The sequence below is a fragment of the Alligator sinensis genome, unplaced genomic scaffold (genome assembly GCF_000455745.1).
Source record: "Alligator sinensis unplaced genomic scaffold, ASM45574v1 scaffold1085_1, whole genome shotgun sequence".
NCBI classification, from domain to species: domain Eukaryota; kingdom Metazoa; phylum Chordata; order Crocodylia; family Alligatoridae; genus Alligator; species Alligator sinensis.
In genome coordinates this window covers 730,615-748,176 of record NW_005842611.1, presented here as the reverse complement: position 1 = coordinate 748,176, position 17,562 = coordinate 730,615, and the positions used below count along the sequence as shown (strand labels likewise).

The 17,562-nt window shown below is 46.3% G+C and overlaps 1 protein-coding gene across 5 annotated transcripts in view; it reads left to right on the top strand.

Annotated features, from left to right (window-relative positions):
• NTM (neurotrimin) overlaps window positions 1–10,172 on the top strand; it is a 258,741-nt gene extending 248,569 nt beyond the window's left edge. For 2 of the 5 annotated variants that reach the window (XM_025214900.1, XM_025214897.1), the window contains 2 exons: window positions 3,781–3,810; window positions 8,231–10,172. In XM_025214900.1, the coding sequence (XP_025070685.1) occupies window positions 3,781–3,810; window positions 8,231–8,331 (131 nt within the window). In that variant the 3' untranslated portion in view covers window positions 8,332–10,172. Of the gene's footprint in view, window positions 1–3,777; window positions 3,811–8,230 lie in introns of all 5 variants that reach the window. The other 3 variants (XM_025214899.1, XM_025214896.1, XM_025214898.1) reach the window with 2 other exon arrangements.
• The last annotated feature ends 7,390 nt before the right edge of the window (window positions 10,173–17,562 follow it).

Below are 17,562 nucleotides of genomic sequence, written 5' to 3'. Positions count from 1 at the left end.
ACCGCTCTCCATTTTTCCCTTTTCCTATTTCTTACATATTATATTTCTTTTCTAATATCTTCCTTTCACCCGTGAAACAGAACGGACTTTGCCGCCTAATAAACCTTCCTGAAAGAACTCCTGTTTTTCACATTTTTGCTTGTCTATTTCTTTCTGAAAGTCATTTCACTCATCACTTTTTCTCAAAATTGGAAATTAGCCCTATTGAAACACAAGTATACATATATTCTATATATAGCTCTAGTTAAGACTGGCCTGTCCTTTGTTTGCTTATAGTGAATATAATCAGGTCATGATTACTGGTCCCTAGGCAACCACCAACTTCCAGTCCAGTGATGAAGCCTTCCTTATCTATCATAATGAGTCCCATACAGAATGACCTTGTGTCAGGTATAATACTCTTTGTGTTAGAAATGGCATCATCTAGATCTCTTAGAAAGTTTAATGTTATTTTACCACTGGTTTCATGAGACCTCCAGCTTATGAACTCCAAGTCGAAGTCCCCCATAAGGACACTTTCCCCCCTCCATTACCCCCATTGCAGACAGGACTAAGAAACACTTTAAGGAATAACCTACCTTCTTATTTAGCTTGATTCGGGAGTCCATCGCAGATTCCAGTATCCGTATGCATGCAAGATCCCAAAGGTCCAAGTTATTGATAATCTCTAGCAAGTCTGTCCGTAACGTGGAGCTACATTTCTCACCGTGTTTACCACAGTCCTGTGTGGCTCTACCCCAGCATACCGATGGCAACGTTTTGCATGGTTATAAATGACAGTACAAGATGTACGGAGTTAGAGAATCAGGCCCAAAGAGAAGCAGCTCACTCTCTGAGTAGACTTAGCCCTGTGAATAAATGTAGCAGAACCAGACCTTTAATTATCCTTTCTCCAAAATCTGTTTACTGAGTCCTACAAACTTTGTCAGGGATCTTGTCCTATTTCTTTGCTAATCATGAATAAATATCCTTAAAAAAGCATTGTTTTAAAAGTAATGCACAGTAATTCTTATTGCAGGCCTTTCTTTTAATTTAATCACTAATTTGGGCCTCTTTAATCTGATCAAGACTTTGGGAACCAAATATTTTTTTTTTGTTACTAAAAAAGTACAATTCAATTTCTCCTTTCATTGTGATCAATGTTGATTGCCGCCAGCAAGTATGATTAGATAATTCTATCTACAATTTGCCATGCAATTAATAAGGCTGGGACCATAGTTCTACATGGGAGAGAAGGGCCTGAGGGAAATCCTCATCATAATAACAATATAACCCAAGTGCCAATCAAAGCCATGTTATCTTGACACTCCAGACCAGACTCAACCCCGCCACAATGCTGCTGTTATACCAACAATTAAATGTGTCCCTGAAGGAAAATGGAAGGAGGAAGAGATTCTTAGCTGGTGCTAATTGGCAGAGCACCTTTGAACTTGATTAGTGACACCGCCATATGCTTTGCCAGCTGTGACGGCCGGTCTGTAATGCAATCAGTTGCTCTTGCATGGCTGGGTTGCACAGCCCGGCTTCACACTGCTGAGAGCCTCACCGGTGTCATCCTAATGTAGGAGTACTCCAGGTTGAATTCTGGCTGTTGCCAAAGTAGCCACTGCTCTCTGGTTGGCTCAAATGCTGGGCATCCTTTTTTGTGATTTTCCAGTCTGCTGCACCCCTGCAGCTCCAGGTAGCATTAGTGGGAGCTGCCAGTGCTCAGCACCGTTGCAAAATGGGACCCGTGGTATCTCTGATGGGGTGCCCAAACTAAGAGGGACCCAGAATCAGTGAGTCCTTGGGCCAGATCTGGACCTTTGCCAGTTTACACCAGCTGAGGATCTCACTCAGATAACAGTGATGGTCATTCTTTGCATTCACAGTGCTTTGCATATTGAAAGCCCCTTACAGATATTAACTAATTCAGTCCTCACAAGACCCCTGGGAAGGAGAGAGTGTTGTACATGATGGAAAATGGAGGCAGAGAGGTATGGTGTCTTGCTCCAGGTAGTAAGCCTTGCCAGATATAGAGTCTGGGACCTCCTGGTTCCAGCCGCCTGGAGGTGATTCTCATTTCACTTGCTTCTCCTAATTAACTCGCTGTCTAAAGTATTAGCCAGGGCAGCTCACACAGTCAATGGAAGGCCTAGTATGGACAGGGGTTGAAGTCCCCTTTCTGCCTGGTTAGTCTTTAGTTCTGACTTTTGCATTCCCTTGTCATGCATGGAGAAGGAGGCTGGTGGCAGGCTGGGAAGAAATCTGTAAGATCCCAGTTTCATGCCTCTTCATCGTTGCGGCTGAGTTAAACTCACTCCCATCACTTTGGTACCCCCTTCTTCACCCCTCTGCATTGCTGGGTGGTTTAGGGCAGGGTTGGCAGGCTACTTTGTTGGTGGTCTCCAAGTTCTCAGCAGGAGCACAGCAGAGGGATGCAGTCCTAGCAGAGGCCTGTAGTACCAGTCAGCACTTTAGGACTCCATAAAACTTACCAGCAGACAGTTTGCATACTTATAAATCCAGCATTTAATACTATGGTTAAGGTTAAAAAAAAAAAAAGGGAAAATGCAAATGATTGTACATGTGCAACAGGCTTCTTTTTAATAATCGTATTCAGAAAGAGCTTTGTGCTAGTTAGTATTAAGGTACTATTGCGAAGGTGTTTGTGTGTATGCCTTTCCAGGAATGCTGCCAGTCTCATTTAAAAAAAGAGCATTTTGAAAAGCAGACTTTAGTCCACTGAAATATTTCAGAGGATAGACTTCCCAAGAAGGTGGTGCAGTGCCCAACCTTGGAAGTCTTCGAGAGGAGACTGGATAGACACCTTGCTGGGATCATTTGATCTCAGCAATATTCCTGCCCAAAGCAGGGGGGTTGGACTCGATGATTTCTCAAGGTCCCTTCCATCCCTAAATTTCTATGATTTCTGTGATCACAGAAGAACAGGCAGGTTTCTTAAATGTGCTGGGGACAGCTGGCCCTCTGCCTGATGTCTACGAATTGTCCTCCCCCAGCAGGAGATGATCTCTCTTAAGGCAGGAGATGGGGCTCTTTCCTTTTCAAGAGTGCTACATAGGACAGGGGAGGCAGGATGATGGCCCAAGCAAGTAGAGGTGAGCTTGAGTCTGACCTCTTCAGTTCTGGTGAGTTGAGATCTTGATCTAGACTTGGCGAATAACCCAAGCTCTCTAATGGCCCAGCCCCTCATGCCTGCTGTAAGTTCAGAGAGCATTTGCAAAACACACCTGTCTGCATCAGAGCTGATTCTCCCCTCCCTAGTGACATTGCGGTCTGGGACGGGCATTGCATAAACCAGTTTGAGCTCAATCAGTTAAGTCTGATACAACGTTCACCCAGGTTTATCTCAAACTGGTTTTGACCATTTTGAAACTGGTTTATGTGCACTGGATGTCTGTTCTGTTACAGGTTTTAACCAGTTTCTGATCACTTAAACCAGTTTATATGTAATGTCTGTCCCTAGCCTATATTATTAACTCATGTCTGTGCAACAGGAGTGTCCAGGGAGTCCAGTTCAGAACGAGGGTGCGGGGCCATCCTTTCGCACAGGGATAAATGATTCCACCAGGAGCAAAGCAGTGGGGAATCAAGTCCAGGGAGACACAGGCCTTATCAAATATTCCTAGCAGCAGCCGCACGGAGGATAAAGAGGGAGGCACAGTTTGAGCAATAAGCCCACAAGGCGAGCAGGGGGAAGAGTGAGTTGAACTATCTTTAAATGGAGCCTTTCCATTTATCTTCTGCCCTAACAATGACTTGTTCTTTAATTTTTAGAAGAGACAACTACAGCCCTGACACCCTGGAAAGGTCAGTAAAATCTGCTCCCTTAACTGTGAGTGCTGCCCCAGCTCTGGTTTCCCTGCTGCCACCAGCCCCTCTGCCTCCTCCACCCTTTATTTTCCTGCAGTTGATCTAACCTCAAGAGATCTGCCGACTAGAACCGATCTGTTGTCCCATGCCACCCCTAAGTGCGCCAATTAAACTAACTTGCTTGTCGAACCCCTGACTTGTGACTTAGTAGGGACCCCTGCAGCTTGCCTAGAACTGCTTGCAGGGGTCTTATTCTATAGCATGTGCAATTAGGAGCAGGAACTAAAACTGCAATGAATGTAGCCTCCGTCATGTCAGGGACTCTGCTGCCTGTCCTCCTTTCTCATAGCCTAACACTCTGCAGGGATCTTCTGTAAGGAGACTTTTCCTCTGCATGCCGTGTGCTCCTTGCCAAGTCCTCTATCGCGCCACCCCCCCACTCCCGTGCTCTGTCCCCTTTTGCTGCGACAAAGATCACGAGGACTTTCTGGTCTGATTCACCATGCTTCAGAAAAAAAAATGTGTCTCATTTGAGGCCCTTATTCCGCCCAGATGTTTTCAGAGCATAATTGATGCATATAACATTTCTCTAGGACACTATAGGGCTGGATAATTGGCCTCTTCGGACTGTCACATGTTTTCCTAATGAGCTGGAAGCAATGAATGCACGAAACCTGGAGAGCAGCCACCGCCTCAGCTAGGCATAAGCACCCCAGGTTCCTTATCACCCATGCTGCCATGGATGCAGCCCTGCCAGTAGGAAAGAGCAGGGGCTCTGTTGTCCCCACCCAAAGCGCTGTGTGTCCCCTCCAGGGCTCATCATTCATCAGGTTCAGTCCAAGTTTCAGGTGCCTCAGGCTTTCATCTCCCTGGGGTGATGGGTCCATCTCTATTACGATAAACCCTGTTGTCCCACCAACGCTGGCACACTTGACTTTTCCTTTTAACGGTCGAGATAATTAAAGAAAAAAAAAAGTTAGAACCGGTCTAACAAGAGAAGCTGCACATTTAAAAAAAAGCAGAAGTAGCCATGATTTTCTGCGGTGGCTGAGAGCAACCAGCCAGAGACACAGCAGAGGCCACCTCACTTCAGCCTCCAGCATCCACCTCACTTGCTCGGCTCTTCCAAAAATCGGGCTTCTTATTTCTGTGTCCTTACAAGACGTCAAATTATTTTGGAAACCGTGCCAGAAATCATGAGTGACTGGTGCCTCCTGAATCTGTGGGGGCACCTGAAGAAGTCATGGACCCTACCAGCAGCATCAGTGTCAGCCGTCAGGGGTGGCACTGGCCCCGTCAGGGGGCACGTGTACGCCCTACCAGTCACCTATACCAAAAATATCATAATGGGAGCTGCTTGAATGAAAATCTAGCTTCATTTGTAGGCTTGATTTTTTTCCATCCAAACATCTTTTTCAGGTCAGCATGGAAGGGGCCTCCTGGGTCATGAGGTCCAGTCCTGGCTGTGCCAGGCCAGAACATCACATAGTGAATCCGTCCCGCTCCATCCAAGCCCAGTTAGGTTGTTTGCCAACCCTGCTTCGATGGAAGGATGTTTCCGAACCTTGCTCCTCTGATGTTTAGAAACCTGCTCTTAAATCCCAGGATATATTAAAAAACGGCCTGTTTATTCCCATTTGTTCTTGTGTCAACATGATCTTCTAAGTTCTGCATACGCATGGCAGTTTAGAGGCTTACGTGCCAGTCACGTTGCCAGCTCCGCCAGCCCATTAGGGCATCTGTGTGTCCCCTCACACCATCTTATGTACCGCAGGGCAGCTCCGGTAGCACATCTCCTTCCAGCCTGGGGGTAGGGAAACACGGCCAAGATACTTCTAGCTGCCCAGCAATCCCCAGTTACCAGCATCACCTTCTGGGACCATATGCTACTAGTGCAAGTTAGAGAAGCTCTGGGATCAGGGAAGCATAAATGAGATTTAAAGCCAATTTTATATTCCTACTCCCCTGGTACTGTTCTGACTGCATCTGACCCATTGACATTCTTGTTGTCAATAAGACTTCCTGCTGCTGCTGCTACCTGGCAGGAAATCTTATCAATCAATCAGTCAGTCAGTCATCGCACTGGGAAACATTTTAATCTCGATTTTGAGATCTTTACTATGTATTCCACTTCCTTTTAATTTATTTGTGGGTTAGAAAGCACAATGACCTCTAAGATTTCGGGAGAACTGCTGAAAGATCAGCATGAAACAAACCAATTATCGAATCGCAATCTGTCCTTGCATCTACCTCTGTTTACTCCATTGATCGCAGCGTTTGGCCTTGGGTCGTTAGCATACGAGTTTTCAGGTTTTCATTTTTGGTTTCCTGTTAGTTTTCATTATTATGGTCAATAGTAAAAAAAAAAAAAAAAGTGCTCCCCCTCCCCCTGCCCCAACCATTTGCAAATACCACCTAATCCTCACAACACCACATTTCCCAATAGATTGACTGGGGGACTCATGAAGGGACAGTGGCCCAGGTTTTCAAAATTGGCCGTGGATTTTGAATGCTTCCATTTTTTTTGTACCTGGTAGCCACGTTGGTCTGAGAGAATAAGATGTACAAAAAAACTAGAACTCTTGGTTCCAAAATGATAGCTTTTATTAGACAAACTGGGAAATTGCAAGAGGACAATTTTCTTGCAATTTCCAAGTTGGTCTAATAAAAGGTATCATTTTGGAACCAAGAGTTCTAGTTTTTTGTATGTCCATTTTTTGGGGTGCTTGAAACCCGCACCAAAATCACTCTGAGAGTGCCGTAATGTGCACATTGTTTGGTAGACCTCAGCTGCAAGAATCCAATTCATGGCTTTATACTGGGGAAGACTAGGCGGTGAGAAAAAAAAAAGAGCAATTTTGTTTTCTTTTCAGCCTTCTCCCTCCATCTCCTCTCCTTTCCTTTGGCGTGCTCTGGTGCATGTTCCAAGAGGGGATAATTAGCAGCAAGCAAGACACTTCGGGCTCAGGAGACTTTGTTACTAAAAATGACAGACAAGATTGTTATGAGTTTCTTTAAGAACACATCTTCTAATGACAGGCTCGGCCTCGTGTCCATGAAAACGTCCATGGTGCCATGGGAAAGTGAGTCGCGTAGAAAAGGAGTGATAAGAACAAAGGCTAGTTCCAAAACAGGGACCGGCGGGCATAGTTTGGTCTTCTCTGCATGATCATTGTGTTCAGTTTCCTGCTTCAAAAATAACTTTTTTTATTATTATTATTGAGCACGTGGGGATAGTCCTACTGCTTTTCTGTTTTTTGTTGCATTTCTCCTTCTCCTGGGCTGGATATGGTCCTGGGGAGCTAGGACATCAAATAAGTGATCCTACCGTTGCCTCTGCTGATAAACAGAGAGGAAGGGAAAGAAAGTGAGATGGCATTAGCTGAGGAAACAGCCCTTACGTCTCTCGCCACAGCATGTCCAGTCTCTAAGTGCTCGCCTCGGCCCTCCGCTGCGGACCCAGCTGGAGGTCATTTTTCACTGACAAAACACATGCTCTTCTATAGAGAAACCAGCTGCAAATGTTGGCGTGTGGAGCAGAGTTCACTCTTGGGTTTTGTCAGACACAAAATGCACCTGCAAACGCATCCCCCAGCTGCATGTGTGAAGGGCACAGCTGAAGGGAACTCCAGGTTCTCAAGGCACGTCCAGAAACTCGTCTGCCCCGGGCGCACGGGCCGTGGGGTTATCAGCATGCTTAGATGCCAACCAGCTTCCACCTAAGGACAGCCCATGCAGCTGGTTTACGGAGCTCCACTGGGATCAAACACAAGCCCTAGTGAAACGAGCCACAAGCTATTTGCAGAGTGAGCCTTTTATTGCATTTGTGAGAGAGAGAAATTCTCAGATAATCTGGCGTAACACCTTCGGCACCTCTTTCTGGGACACCCCCTACCAGCTTTCCCTTTGCTTAGGGAAGTAAAGAAAAGAAGCAGGTTGCACTGAGTCGTAGAGAGGCTTGTGGTATAAATGGGACTCGTAGGATGAAATTAAGAAAGAAGAAATTTAGACTGGAGGTCTACAAGCTCCATTGCCAGAGCTTTCTAAAACTAGGCTGGAGGAAGCAGTCGTGACTGCACTGCAGGGACATTCCCGGGTTGACCTTCAGGAGATGGGCTGAATGTTTCAATGGGTTTTGCCATCTCTGATTTCTCAGGCAGATATTGTCGCGAGTCTAGTGGTTTTGGGCACCCCATGGAGAGATGCATGAATGAACCTAAAAAGCAGATTCTTGTCACCTTTTCAGGCATGCTAGGAAGCATTTCAAACCAGGCACCGGCAGAACTGAGGTGCCCCAAATCACTAGTCACTTTTGCATCTGTTCCCCCATGTTTCTAAGCACTAACCATGGCAATTTTGCTTAATTCCCAATGGGTCTTGGCTGATGCCCTTGGCTTTGTCCCTCTGCCTCCTGCAGGTCCTGGCGCAGTGCATGATGGGAACAACGGTGCGTCAAGAAGAGCCGGCTGCATCTGGCTGCTTCCCCTCCTGCTCCTGCACCTGCTCCTCAAGTTTTGACCTAAGTGCTGATTTCACGGAGTAGCAACCACCACAGCAACAAGAAGAAGTATGCGATTTGTAAGAAAAAAAAATATCCTAATAATCAAGAGAGTATAATTACCAGGAAATTTGGGAAGAGAGAGAGAAATCAAAGGGAATTTTGAAGAAAAAAGCCCCAAAAATTTCTGCTGATGTTTCAACACGACTGAGTCTTTTTCTTTCTTTTTTTCTTCAACGGGCAACTGTGCAGGAACCGAGGACCAATGAGTACATTTGGGTGAGCAGCTTCCCTTCTCACGCCCCCAACACCCCGCTCTAAGGCAGTTGGCTCGGTCGTATTTTCCCACCCATCTGTCTCACGGAGGATTGCAACATTGGCCACCCATCACACAACACTTCTATCCAGATGCACAGCTTTTTTGAGATTCCCCTTCCTTTTCATGACCTGTGCCGCCATTTGTGTTACTATATATCTATAGATATATATATATATAAATATATATATATAAAAAAACAAAAGTTCCGACGATGACATGAATGACAAAAGGAAGAAAGCAAACAGATTGTTAAACATTTATTCATTTTACTACACACGGACATCACGGATAATAAAGGGTTCTGATTCATTATTAATTTTATTAATTATATTTTCTGATATGAGCCTAGAACTGTTAGTTCATAAAAAACAAAAACACAAAAAAAGAGAAAAAAAAAAAAAAAGGAGAAGAGAAGTATGTTTATTAAGCATTAAAAACACAAAGAATGAATAGTGGTCTTCTTAACAAGGTTTAGAAGAGCTGGAATGTCAGTTTTGTTTGCAAAATCGGTGTGAATTATCGCGTCCTGCAAAAAAAAACCCCATGGTTTTACAAACAATTCCTCCACCAGCGTTACCAGAAACTCCGTCTTCTACTCTGGTGTACGACGCAGAAGATACTGTGCTATCTACATACTGTTTTGGAAATGGAAAGGGTGATGTTCGCTGTGTGTTGAGTTGGATGGATATGCTTATTCTTTTTATGGAATATATATATACAGTATATATAAATATACATATATATATATTATTATTTTTCGTTAGAGTTCTAGCCACATTATTTCTCAGCAGGGTCCTTCTGCCATTACTGCATGCTGTATATGGAGTTAGCTGTGTATTGGTCTTCTAAGAGATGATAGAGTTTATTGGTAATTGTGTAATCAATTCCTGCATATTATTTTTTTTTTCCTCCTTCCTTGGGTTATTTCCATGTTGGAGACACTGATAAACAGACAAACAAACGGGAAGTTTAACAGCTGCAGCGTCTTTTTCCAAGTCTGGATATTCCAAGGGGAAGCTGTTTTGACAAGCGTTCTTCATTTCCCCTTCTCTACACAGCTCGGGACGTTAACACAACACAAACTTTAAAAAAAAAAAAAAAGTTTTAAAGTAAGAAAAAAATATATATCTCTATATAAAAGAAAGTGAAGGAAAAAAAAAAAAAAAACAACCCAGAAAATTAACACCACCTTTGAGTTGGCCATTGGTTGGTCGTCTGATTATGTGTGTGTCTCTGGGAAAAATTAACTCACTTTATTTTATTATTTTGTTTCCTTCTTTGTGGACGAATTTGAAGAAATGCGCTTTACATTGAGGTCTGGGGGTACTGCCGTAGCTAGAGGCCCTTCAGTGCCCATGACTCGGCTGGGGGCCACGTGGGGGAGGTTGTCTCTGACTATACATTAAAAACAAAGTGTTCCATGTTGCTCTTCAGCCTGGTTGTGGTACTCATTGTAAGAGCTGGGCCACCGGTTGTGCAGAGGCATCTATGTTTGGCTAATGTGTTCTCAAAGGCTCATAAGTCTTCAATAAAGCACTGCTCTCCTACACAGAAGAGAAGTGGGTTTGAAAACAATATGCTCAGGAGACCCGCAGGGAACCTGGGGGAAGCAATGTGATCTCTGTGAAAGATGAGGGGTGCCGGACCGTGGTTGTTAGCATCTCTCTCTTCCCGATGCCTCCTAGCTATGGGTCATGTCCAGATGCAGCTGGCTGCTGATCCTCTGGGGGTTCTGGTGGAGTGAGGAGGAGGGTGGGTACGTTAAATTGTGATAGCTAATATTGCAGCAAGCATCACAGCATGGAATGAAAGAGGAAGAGTGAGGGCCCTACTTAGTCCATCCTCATAGAATATGAATGTAAAGTCATCATTGTCCACTGGCGTACTGCCACTGGTTTCCCTAGCTTTGGTCCCCAGTGAGCCGCTGACTCATTCAGGAGCCCCTTGGGGTTGATTTTAGGAGCTATGACATACTCCAACGTCTTCCTCTTCACCATCTTCAGGGCCAGCCTGTGCCTGGGTTGGGCAGGATACTCAATCTCCACCTCGCACAATCAAGGCTGTCTCATTCAAACCCCTTCCAGGGACAGTGCTGTGCTACAGAGCCCCAGAATGAATCTACATGTAACCATCTAAATTTACTGGGGAGTGTCCTTCTGATTCTAGGATGCTGATTATATCCAAAGGTTTTCAGCTGCTGGCCAGCAAATTAAGGCCAGGGCTTTCTCATTCTAAAACAAATCAGTAGGTCTGCGCAAAGCTGCTAGCATTCGCTTCAGATTCAGGCTTCACATCTGGGCTTCCGAATCGGCTAGTATTTGCTTCTGAATTAGACCGGATCTCCTCCAAATCAAGTCAGCACCCGAAGCTTCGCACGGCCCTACAAATCAGCAGGTACAACTATAATACCGTAGGTGGATGTTTGGGGCCGTGTTTATGGAGCCCAGCTCCTTTACCCGGGGTTCAGAAGTGGAGACACGCATGCACTCGGAGACGTCGTGCTTACGGTAGCCCCTTGTTCACTGTCCCGTCTTCCCTCACCCATCCCTATGTCTCTCTGTAGCATAAATGCTGTCCTTTCCCCTCCACCCCCATGGTTTTGAATGGCCTAGATAAGTTTTGTTCCTTAAAACCAAGAGGTCTGCACACTGCAGCATATCCATTATGTGACAGTGCCTGTGACAATACCAAGGCCAGTAACTCAAGGGCTGGAATATTATTATTATAATTTTTAGGCACTTCCTTGGTCTTGCTCTTCCTTAACTGCAGAGTTAGGGCTCATCCAGCCCTATTTTGACTGCATTGTAACAGATGCAAGCTTATTAAGCCCACAGAGCTGTATCTATGGCCCCTGCTACATGTTACATTTATTATGCAACTGACTGGTTAATGGCACTATAAATTTAGACAGGCCACAAGTGCTAAGTATTTAACCTACAATTAACTGGTAAATCACGCAATAAATGTAGACCAGCCACAGGTGCACAGTAAGTACCGCACTATAACAATGACTGTCTAGCTATAAAAACAGCAAACCCGATACAAAGTTAGTGCTTGAAAATGTATAACAATTCTGTAGCTGGTTTCTATCCAGCTTTAATTTAAATGTGTGAGAGAGGCCTATGTGCATCAGCAGAGACATGGGCTTTGACTCCAATCAGAATCTGGCCCTTAAGTAATTAAGGCCCCTGCAACAAATTACATATATTATGCAATTAACTGGTTAATCACTCAGTAAATTTAGAGGGGCCTCAGATGCAAAGAACAGCCATAAATGCAAATTATCACATTAATTGGTTAATCACATAATAAATGGAGACCAGCCACACCTGCAAAGTAACTGCCACACCATAAACATGGCTATTCAGCTATTACCAACAAGAAAAACCCCTGCTGTAAAGGTGGTGCTTGAAAACGTGTAACAACTCTGTGACTGGTTTCTATCCAGATTCAATGTGAATGCATAGCAGGGCCCATATATGGCCCCTGCTACATGTTACATATATAACGCCATTGACTATTTCATGGTGCACTAAATTTAGATGGGCCACAGATGCTAAGTATTTAATCCCACAAAGCCCCATCTGGCTCTAAATGGTTGGGTTTGTGGTTTTTTTCATAGCCCCCTGATCAGAGTATCCAAGAGTAGCTGCCTGGAAAGGTCTATAGGGATGAGGGGGGTGCCCAAGGGAGGGGGCTGCCGAAGCACTGGCGATGGGCATCTGAGGAGTGAGTCTCCGCTGGCGGAGGTAAGTGGAAGCAGCTGAGTCGGGAGGGTGGGGTGGTCAAAGGAGCCAAGTCCTCTTGCTTGAGCACTGGGCCACCCACATGCAAATAGAGTCCGAGGGGCGCTGGGTAGGGTGCTTGGCCCAGATAAAGTACAGGTCTGGTGGTAGGAGTGTGTGTATCTACTTTGGTAGACACACACACACACGCACCTTTCTAGGACTTGCACTGTGTGTGTGTGCGTGCACGCATATCTACTTTGGTACACACACACACACCCACACACACACACACGGTGCCAGTCCTGGAGAGGTGTGTGTGTGTATCTACTTTGGTTAGTTTTTAAGGTACAAATCTATCTTGATGTCAGACTAACACTGCTAACTAACTACAGCTACCTTCCCTGTGCTCAAAGTACCAACCCCAAACTACTAAATGGGGTTAATCAAAAAAAAGAAGGGAGCCCTAAATGGAGAAATGTGCAAGAAAAAAAGCAATTGAGGGTAGCTCAGGTCTCAGCTGAATTGAGAGAGAGATGGATGGGAGAAAAGGCCCTGATCTTTCAAAGGATGGCCCAGCTGCTTAACACCGTGCCCTGTGAGTAGCTGTGTTGAAGCCACGGTATATCACAGTAGATAGGTCACAAAATCTTTGCAGGGTTGGGGGTCATAGTTTGGTTGAATTTGGAGCGTGAGCACAGTTGACATCTGGGGGGGTGACATACAGGGGTTATTTCCTTCTGGAGAAGGACATGTTAAAACCCCCTTCTGCCTTGGCTGGTGTTTCGATCTTTGGATACTTTGAATTTTTCCAGGTCAAAACGTTGGAGGTGGCTTCTCAAGTGTAATTACCAAACCAGGCCTTGGCTTTCATGTATTGTGTATGTGTTTCCCTTGTGGAAACCATGTAAAATGGAGCAGGGAGAGCGATGTATCTGAAAATCAGACAGGCAGAGCCCATCCTACACACCCCCTCTGGCCCAGGGGTAACTTTCCATGCAAAATAAGGCTCAATGCTTTGTAAATCTGCCCGTGTGCCTGCGTGTTAGCAGGATCAGGCCCTGAATAATTATGTCAGTAGGGAATTGTGTTTATTGGTCAGATTATCACGGGCACAGCTTCTAGGAGAGGGGCCTGCTTATAGTCCCTAACAGGAAAATCCAGCCAAGACAATCTGTCTGCTATTTAGCTTACGTAAGGGCCAACTATCTCTGACAATCCAGCCCAGGGGAAGTTTCTAGGAGTCATTGCCTCTTTTAATTATTGTACTTTGTGGCTGACTCTTTGCCAGCTAGTGTTTGTTTGGTCTTTCCATACAGTGATTTCACGTTTTTTTTTCCTCTCGAGCCTAAGTTGTATCTGTGTCTGCCTTCCACCCAAGTGGTGGCTGTGCTTGGTGGTGATGGGGCTACATGAGCAATGTTTGTAAAATGCCTTCGGTGGGTAAGGCAAAGACTTTTGTGAGTGATATGGTTTTTGGGGTTTTTTTTTATTGGACCAACTTTTATAGTTGGGAAAGACAGAGACAAGTTTTTGGGTACCAGGTCCCCTTTCTCAGGCCAGGAAAAGTGGAACAGGAATCCAGTCCTCTCTCTCCCCAGAGATCTGAGGACAGGTACTTGGTACTGAAAATTTGTCTATATGCCTCCTGCCTGTGTACAGTAGAAGATATCACACAAATATCCTTGCTTCTTGCATGGATCCTGGTCTGTCATGGCTACAGCATCACCTGCAACACTAGCATGATAATAGGTGGGAAAGCACTCGGATATCATATGGGTGAAGAAAGAACCTGTGATGCTGTGAGTAGCTTGCAGAGTAACCATCCATAGATTTCAAAGTCAGAAAGGGGTGCTAAGACCAGGTAATGTGGCATCCTACCAAAACCCAGAGACTGGTGACTGGCTGGTGCTTTGGCCAGTTTGGCCCACTGTCTGGTCCAGAGAGGCCAAAGACCAAATGGACTGGGCTCCCATTCCACTGTTCCAGTCCATACTGGAGGCACTGGCAGGGAGGAGGAGATGTTGCTTTTCTCCATCAGATCGGTAAGTCTTGACTTGGAAAGGAGCTCTCAGCCCACTGACGAGCATCAGCCTAGCTTTGTTATTTTTAATTAATACCTATATGAATTAATGAACAAAAGGAGTAATAAGACAGGGTTATGCACCTTCATAGACTAAGTAAATACACTTTTATAGAGAGAGCGCACAAGATTTCATGAACCCAAGTTCTTTCATCAGATGCTGAGTAATGCCAGGGAGGAATAAAGAAGGCATCGTGTCACGGTATGCAGCATTACTAAAATAATCAGGACTTGAAGTAGAGATTATATCTTTTATTAGACCAACAAGATTTTTGCAAAAAAAAATTCTTTAATTGCTGATTGCGTTTTCCTTTAGACTGATACGGCTACACCCTGGATGCATTACTAAGATAGCTCTTAGAGGACTGTGCCTAGATCTGGTGCCCGTGCTTCAAGGAGGATGTGGAAATACTCAGAGGGCCATGAAGGTGGTTCAGGAGCTGGAGAGCTAGCTATGCTATACAAGGCTTCAGGAGCTCGACTCAGCTCATGGAAGGGAAGGCTGGGCAGTGACTCAGTCTCTGTACAGGTACTCGCACACGGCAGAGATCTGTGAATGTGGGGCCTTTCAGTTTTGCTGACAGCAACATAACAAGATCCAGTGGCTGGAAGTGGAAATTAGAGAAATGTAACCTTGAAATAGGATGCTGTGTCCCAGCACTGAGGCTTGGGGAGGTGGGAGACGTGCCATGGTTTGGCCTTTCTCTGAGGGAAGGAGATATATTTCTGAAGAAATATGCTTTCATATGATTTCAGGGAAAAGTTTTTGGTCCTGTGCGCTCAGGCAGAAGAGGCAGGTAAGTGTAGACGAAGCCCAAGACAAGATGGGACACTTAGCAGCCCTGTAGGGCTGTATTCACATGGTACCGTGCCCTGTTCTTCCTCCTCGGGGTGCCTCTTAGCTGGGTCTGAGCTGGTGCAGCCTGTCCTGCTGCTGCTCTTCCAGCTTACCTTAGCCCTGCTCTGTGCCAGGGAAGCCCACCTGGAGTCCCCCTTGCTGCCCAGCCCTTGCTCAGCTGAAGTCCCTACCTCCTTGTTCCTACTTTTGAAGCTAGCTCCACCAACCGCATCTTATCTTCTCGATTCCCTTCAGACCCCTCCACAAAGGGACCTTGTAATCTCCACCTCCTTCATGCATGCACACTTTGCTTCTTTACCCTTTGTGAGTAAATTGACTCCCTGTTCTCCCTGCCCTTTACCCAACCACCCCCAGCTGTGATGAAAGACAACCACAACTGGTCACCTGCTCTTTCTTGGGCTCATAGATGACACTGAGAATGACTGTTGGCTACTGACAGGTGGCATGCTTCCTTGTGCATCCGGGTCCGAGGGGGTCTGGTTCGTTGTGATGGCACCAGGTGAATTAGGGTGGGTTTATACAGCGAGTGAAATGGGGGCAGCAGCCTGGGGGAGGGGAGGACTCGTGCTTCAGCTTTGGTCTCCCTGGTGGTGGGAAAGGTGGCAGGGAAGGGGCAGCTGGGCAGGCTTCAGTGTGGGTACATCCCCCAGGAGCTGATGGGCTTGAAGTCTCTGCTGTCCTGTTGTCACTATGATGGCTGCTGAGATGTGCGAGATTATACCTTGTGTCAGTACACCTGTCCTCCCTGCCAGTGGCCATGTGGATGGTCTAATAATCAGCGGTTCCCAATGCAGTACCCGCGGGTGCCATGGAGCCCCCCTAAGGTTTATTCAGGTGCCCAGGCGCATTTTCACGACCAGTAAAAATTATTATTCCAACCAAAAAATGCTGTCATATTGGCGCCCGCTGCTTTTTCTTTTAAATTCGAATGTGGCCTTGGGCACACAAACGTTGAGAGCCCTGGTGTAAGTGCTTTACGCCACTGCCATGCTCCTGTCTTGCAGCACTTAGAAGGTGCGGCTGTCATGGCCTCGGGTTTCCTGATGTGCAACAATACACTGACATTCCCTGCTGCTTTCCACCTGAGGGCCTTGCAGCACACAATAGACCAGCGGCTCTCAATGTTTTTAGACTTAAGGCCCTCTCCATAACTTTCGTGAACTGAGTGACCCCTCATTTGAAAAACAAATGTATTTATTATAGCGCGTACCTCCTTGCAGAAGGGCCTAGCAGTGGGACTGGGAGAGCAACCAGGCATTAGCCTGCCCTTATCTGTTCATCTCCTCACTCCTTGCCTCTCTTCTCACACTTCATCCTCTGAATTTGTTGGTCCCATTGTCGGTGGAGAATCGCTGCACTAGATATTCGTGAATCCAGTCTCAGGGCGGCCCCTTTGAAGAAAGCCATATCCGCTGTTTGGCAGATGGGGAAACTGAGGCACAAAGAGAATGAGCTGGGATAAGAACAGGCCTCTTTGGCTTCCCCCACCCTTAATTGCAAAGGTCTGTGGTCAGGCTGCTGGTCTGACCCAGCCCATACTGTGTGGCCTGACCTGTTAATTAAAGTGAATGGACTAAATAGCTCCCCTACATAACACCACCCACTTCTGTGGGACTACACCAGTGGCGAGACATGGCAGGAGGACTCCTTAGAGGCGAGGGGCTGCCGGGGGCTAAAGGAGAGCACCAGGTGGCTGCTGTGGCTTTGCAGAGAGGAGGCAGGTTCATTTCAAACGGGGTTGTGGAGGCCCGGGCTGTTCTGTACCTAGTAGCAGCATGCTTCACCCTGAGAGTACAACAGGCTGGCAAGGCATGAGCAGAGGCAGGTGATGCCTTGGGCATGCATGGTGGCAGGGAGGCTCCAGGACATATGCTGCATGTTGCCCGGGCCAGTGCAGGTCGGTGACGTCCACAGGATGATGGAGCCTGCCACTGCCTTTGTGCCCTGACCCAGCTGCCTTGGCTGAATGACTTGTGGTCCCAGCAGCACTGGGAATGGGTCCGGTCCATCCCCTCCCGCCCAGCAGCAGGGAGATGGGGAACAATGGCAAGTCTCTATGTTAGTGGTCAGGATGGAGTAGCTTAATTCTGGAGAGCAAGCATTGCCTTTCGTTTCTTGCCCAGAGTCGGGCATGGCTATGTCAGGTGAGGCCAGACAGCATGGGCGGAGGAAGCAGGCCCTACGTGTGGCCTTTCACTGCATTTGATATATTAGTTCTGCTAGGGGTGGGCGGCCTCTCCTAGCACAGCTGCCTCATCTCTGCAT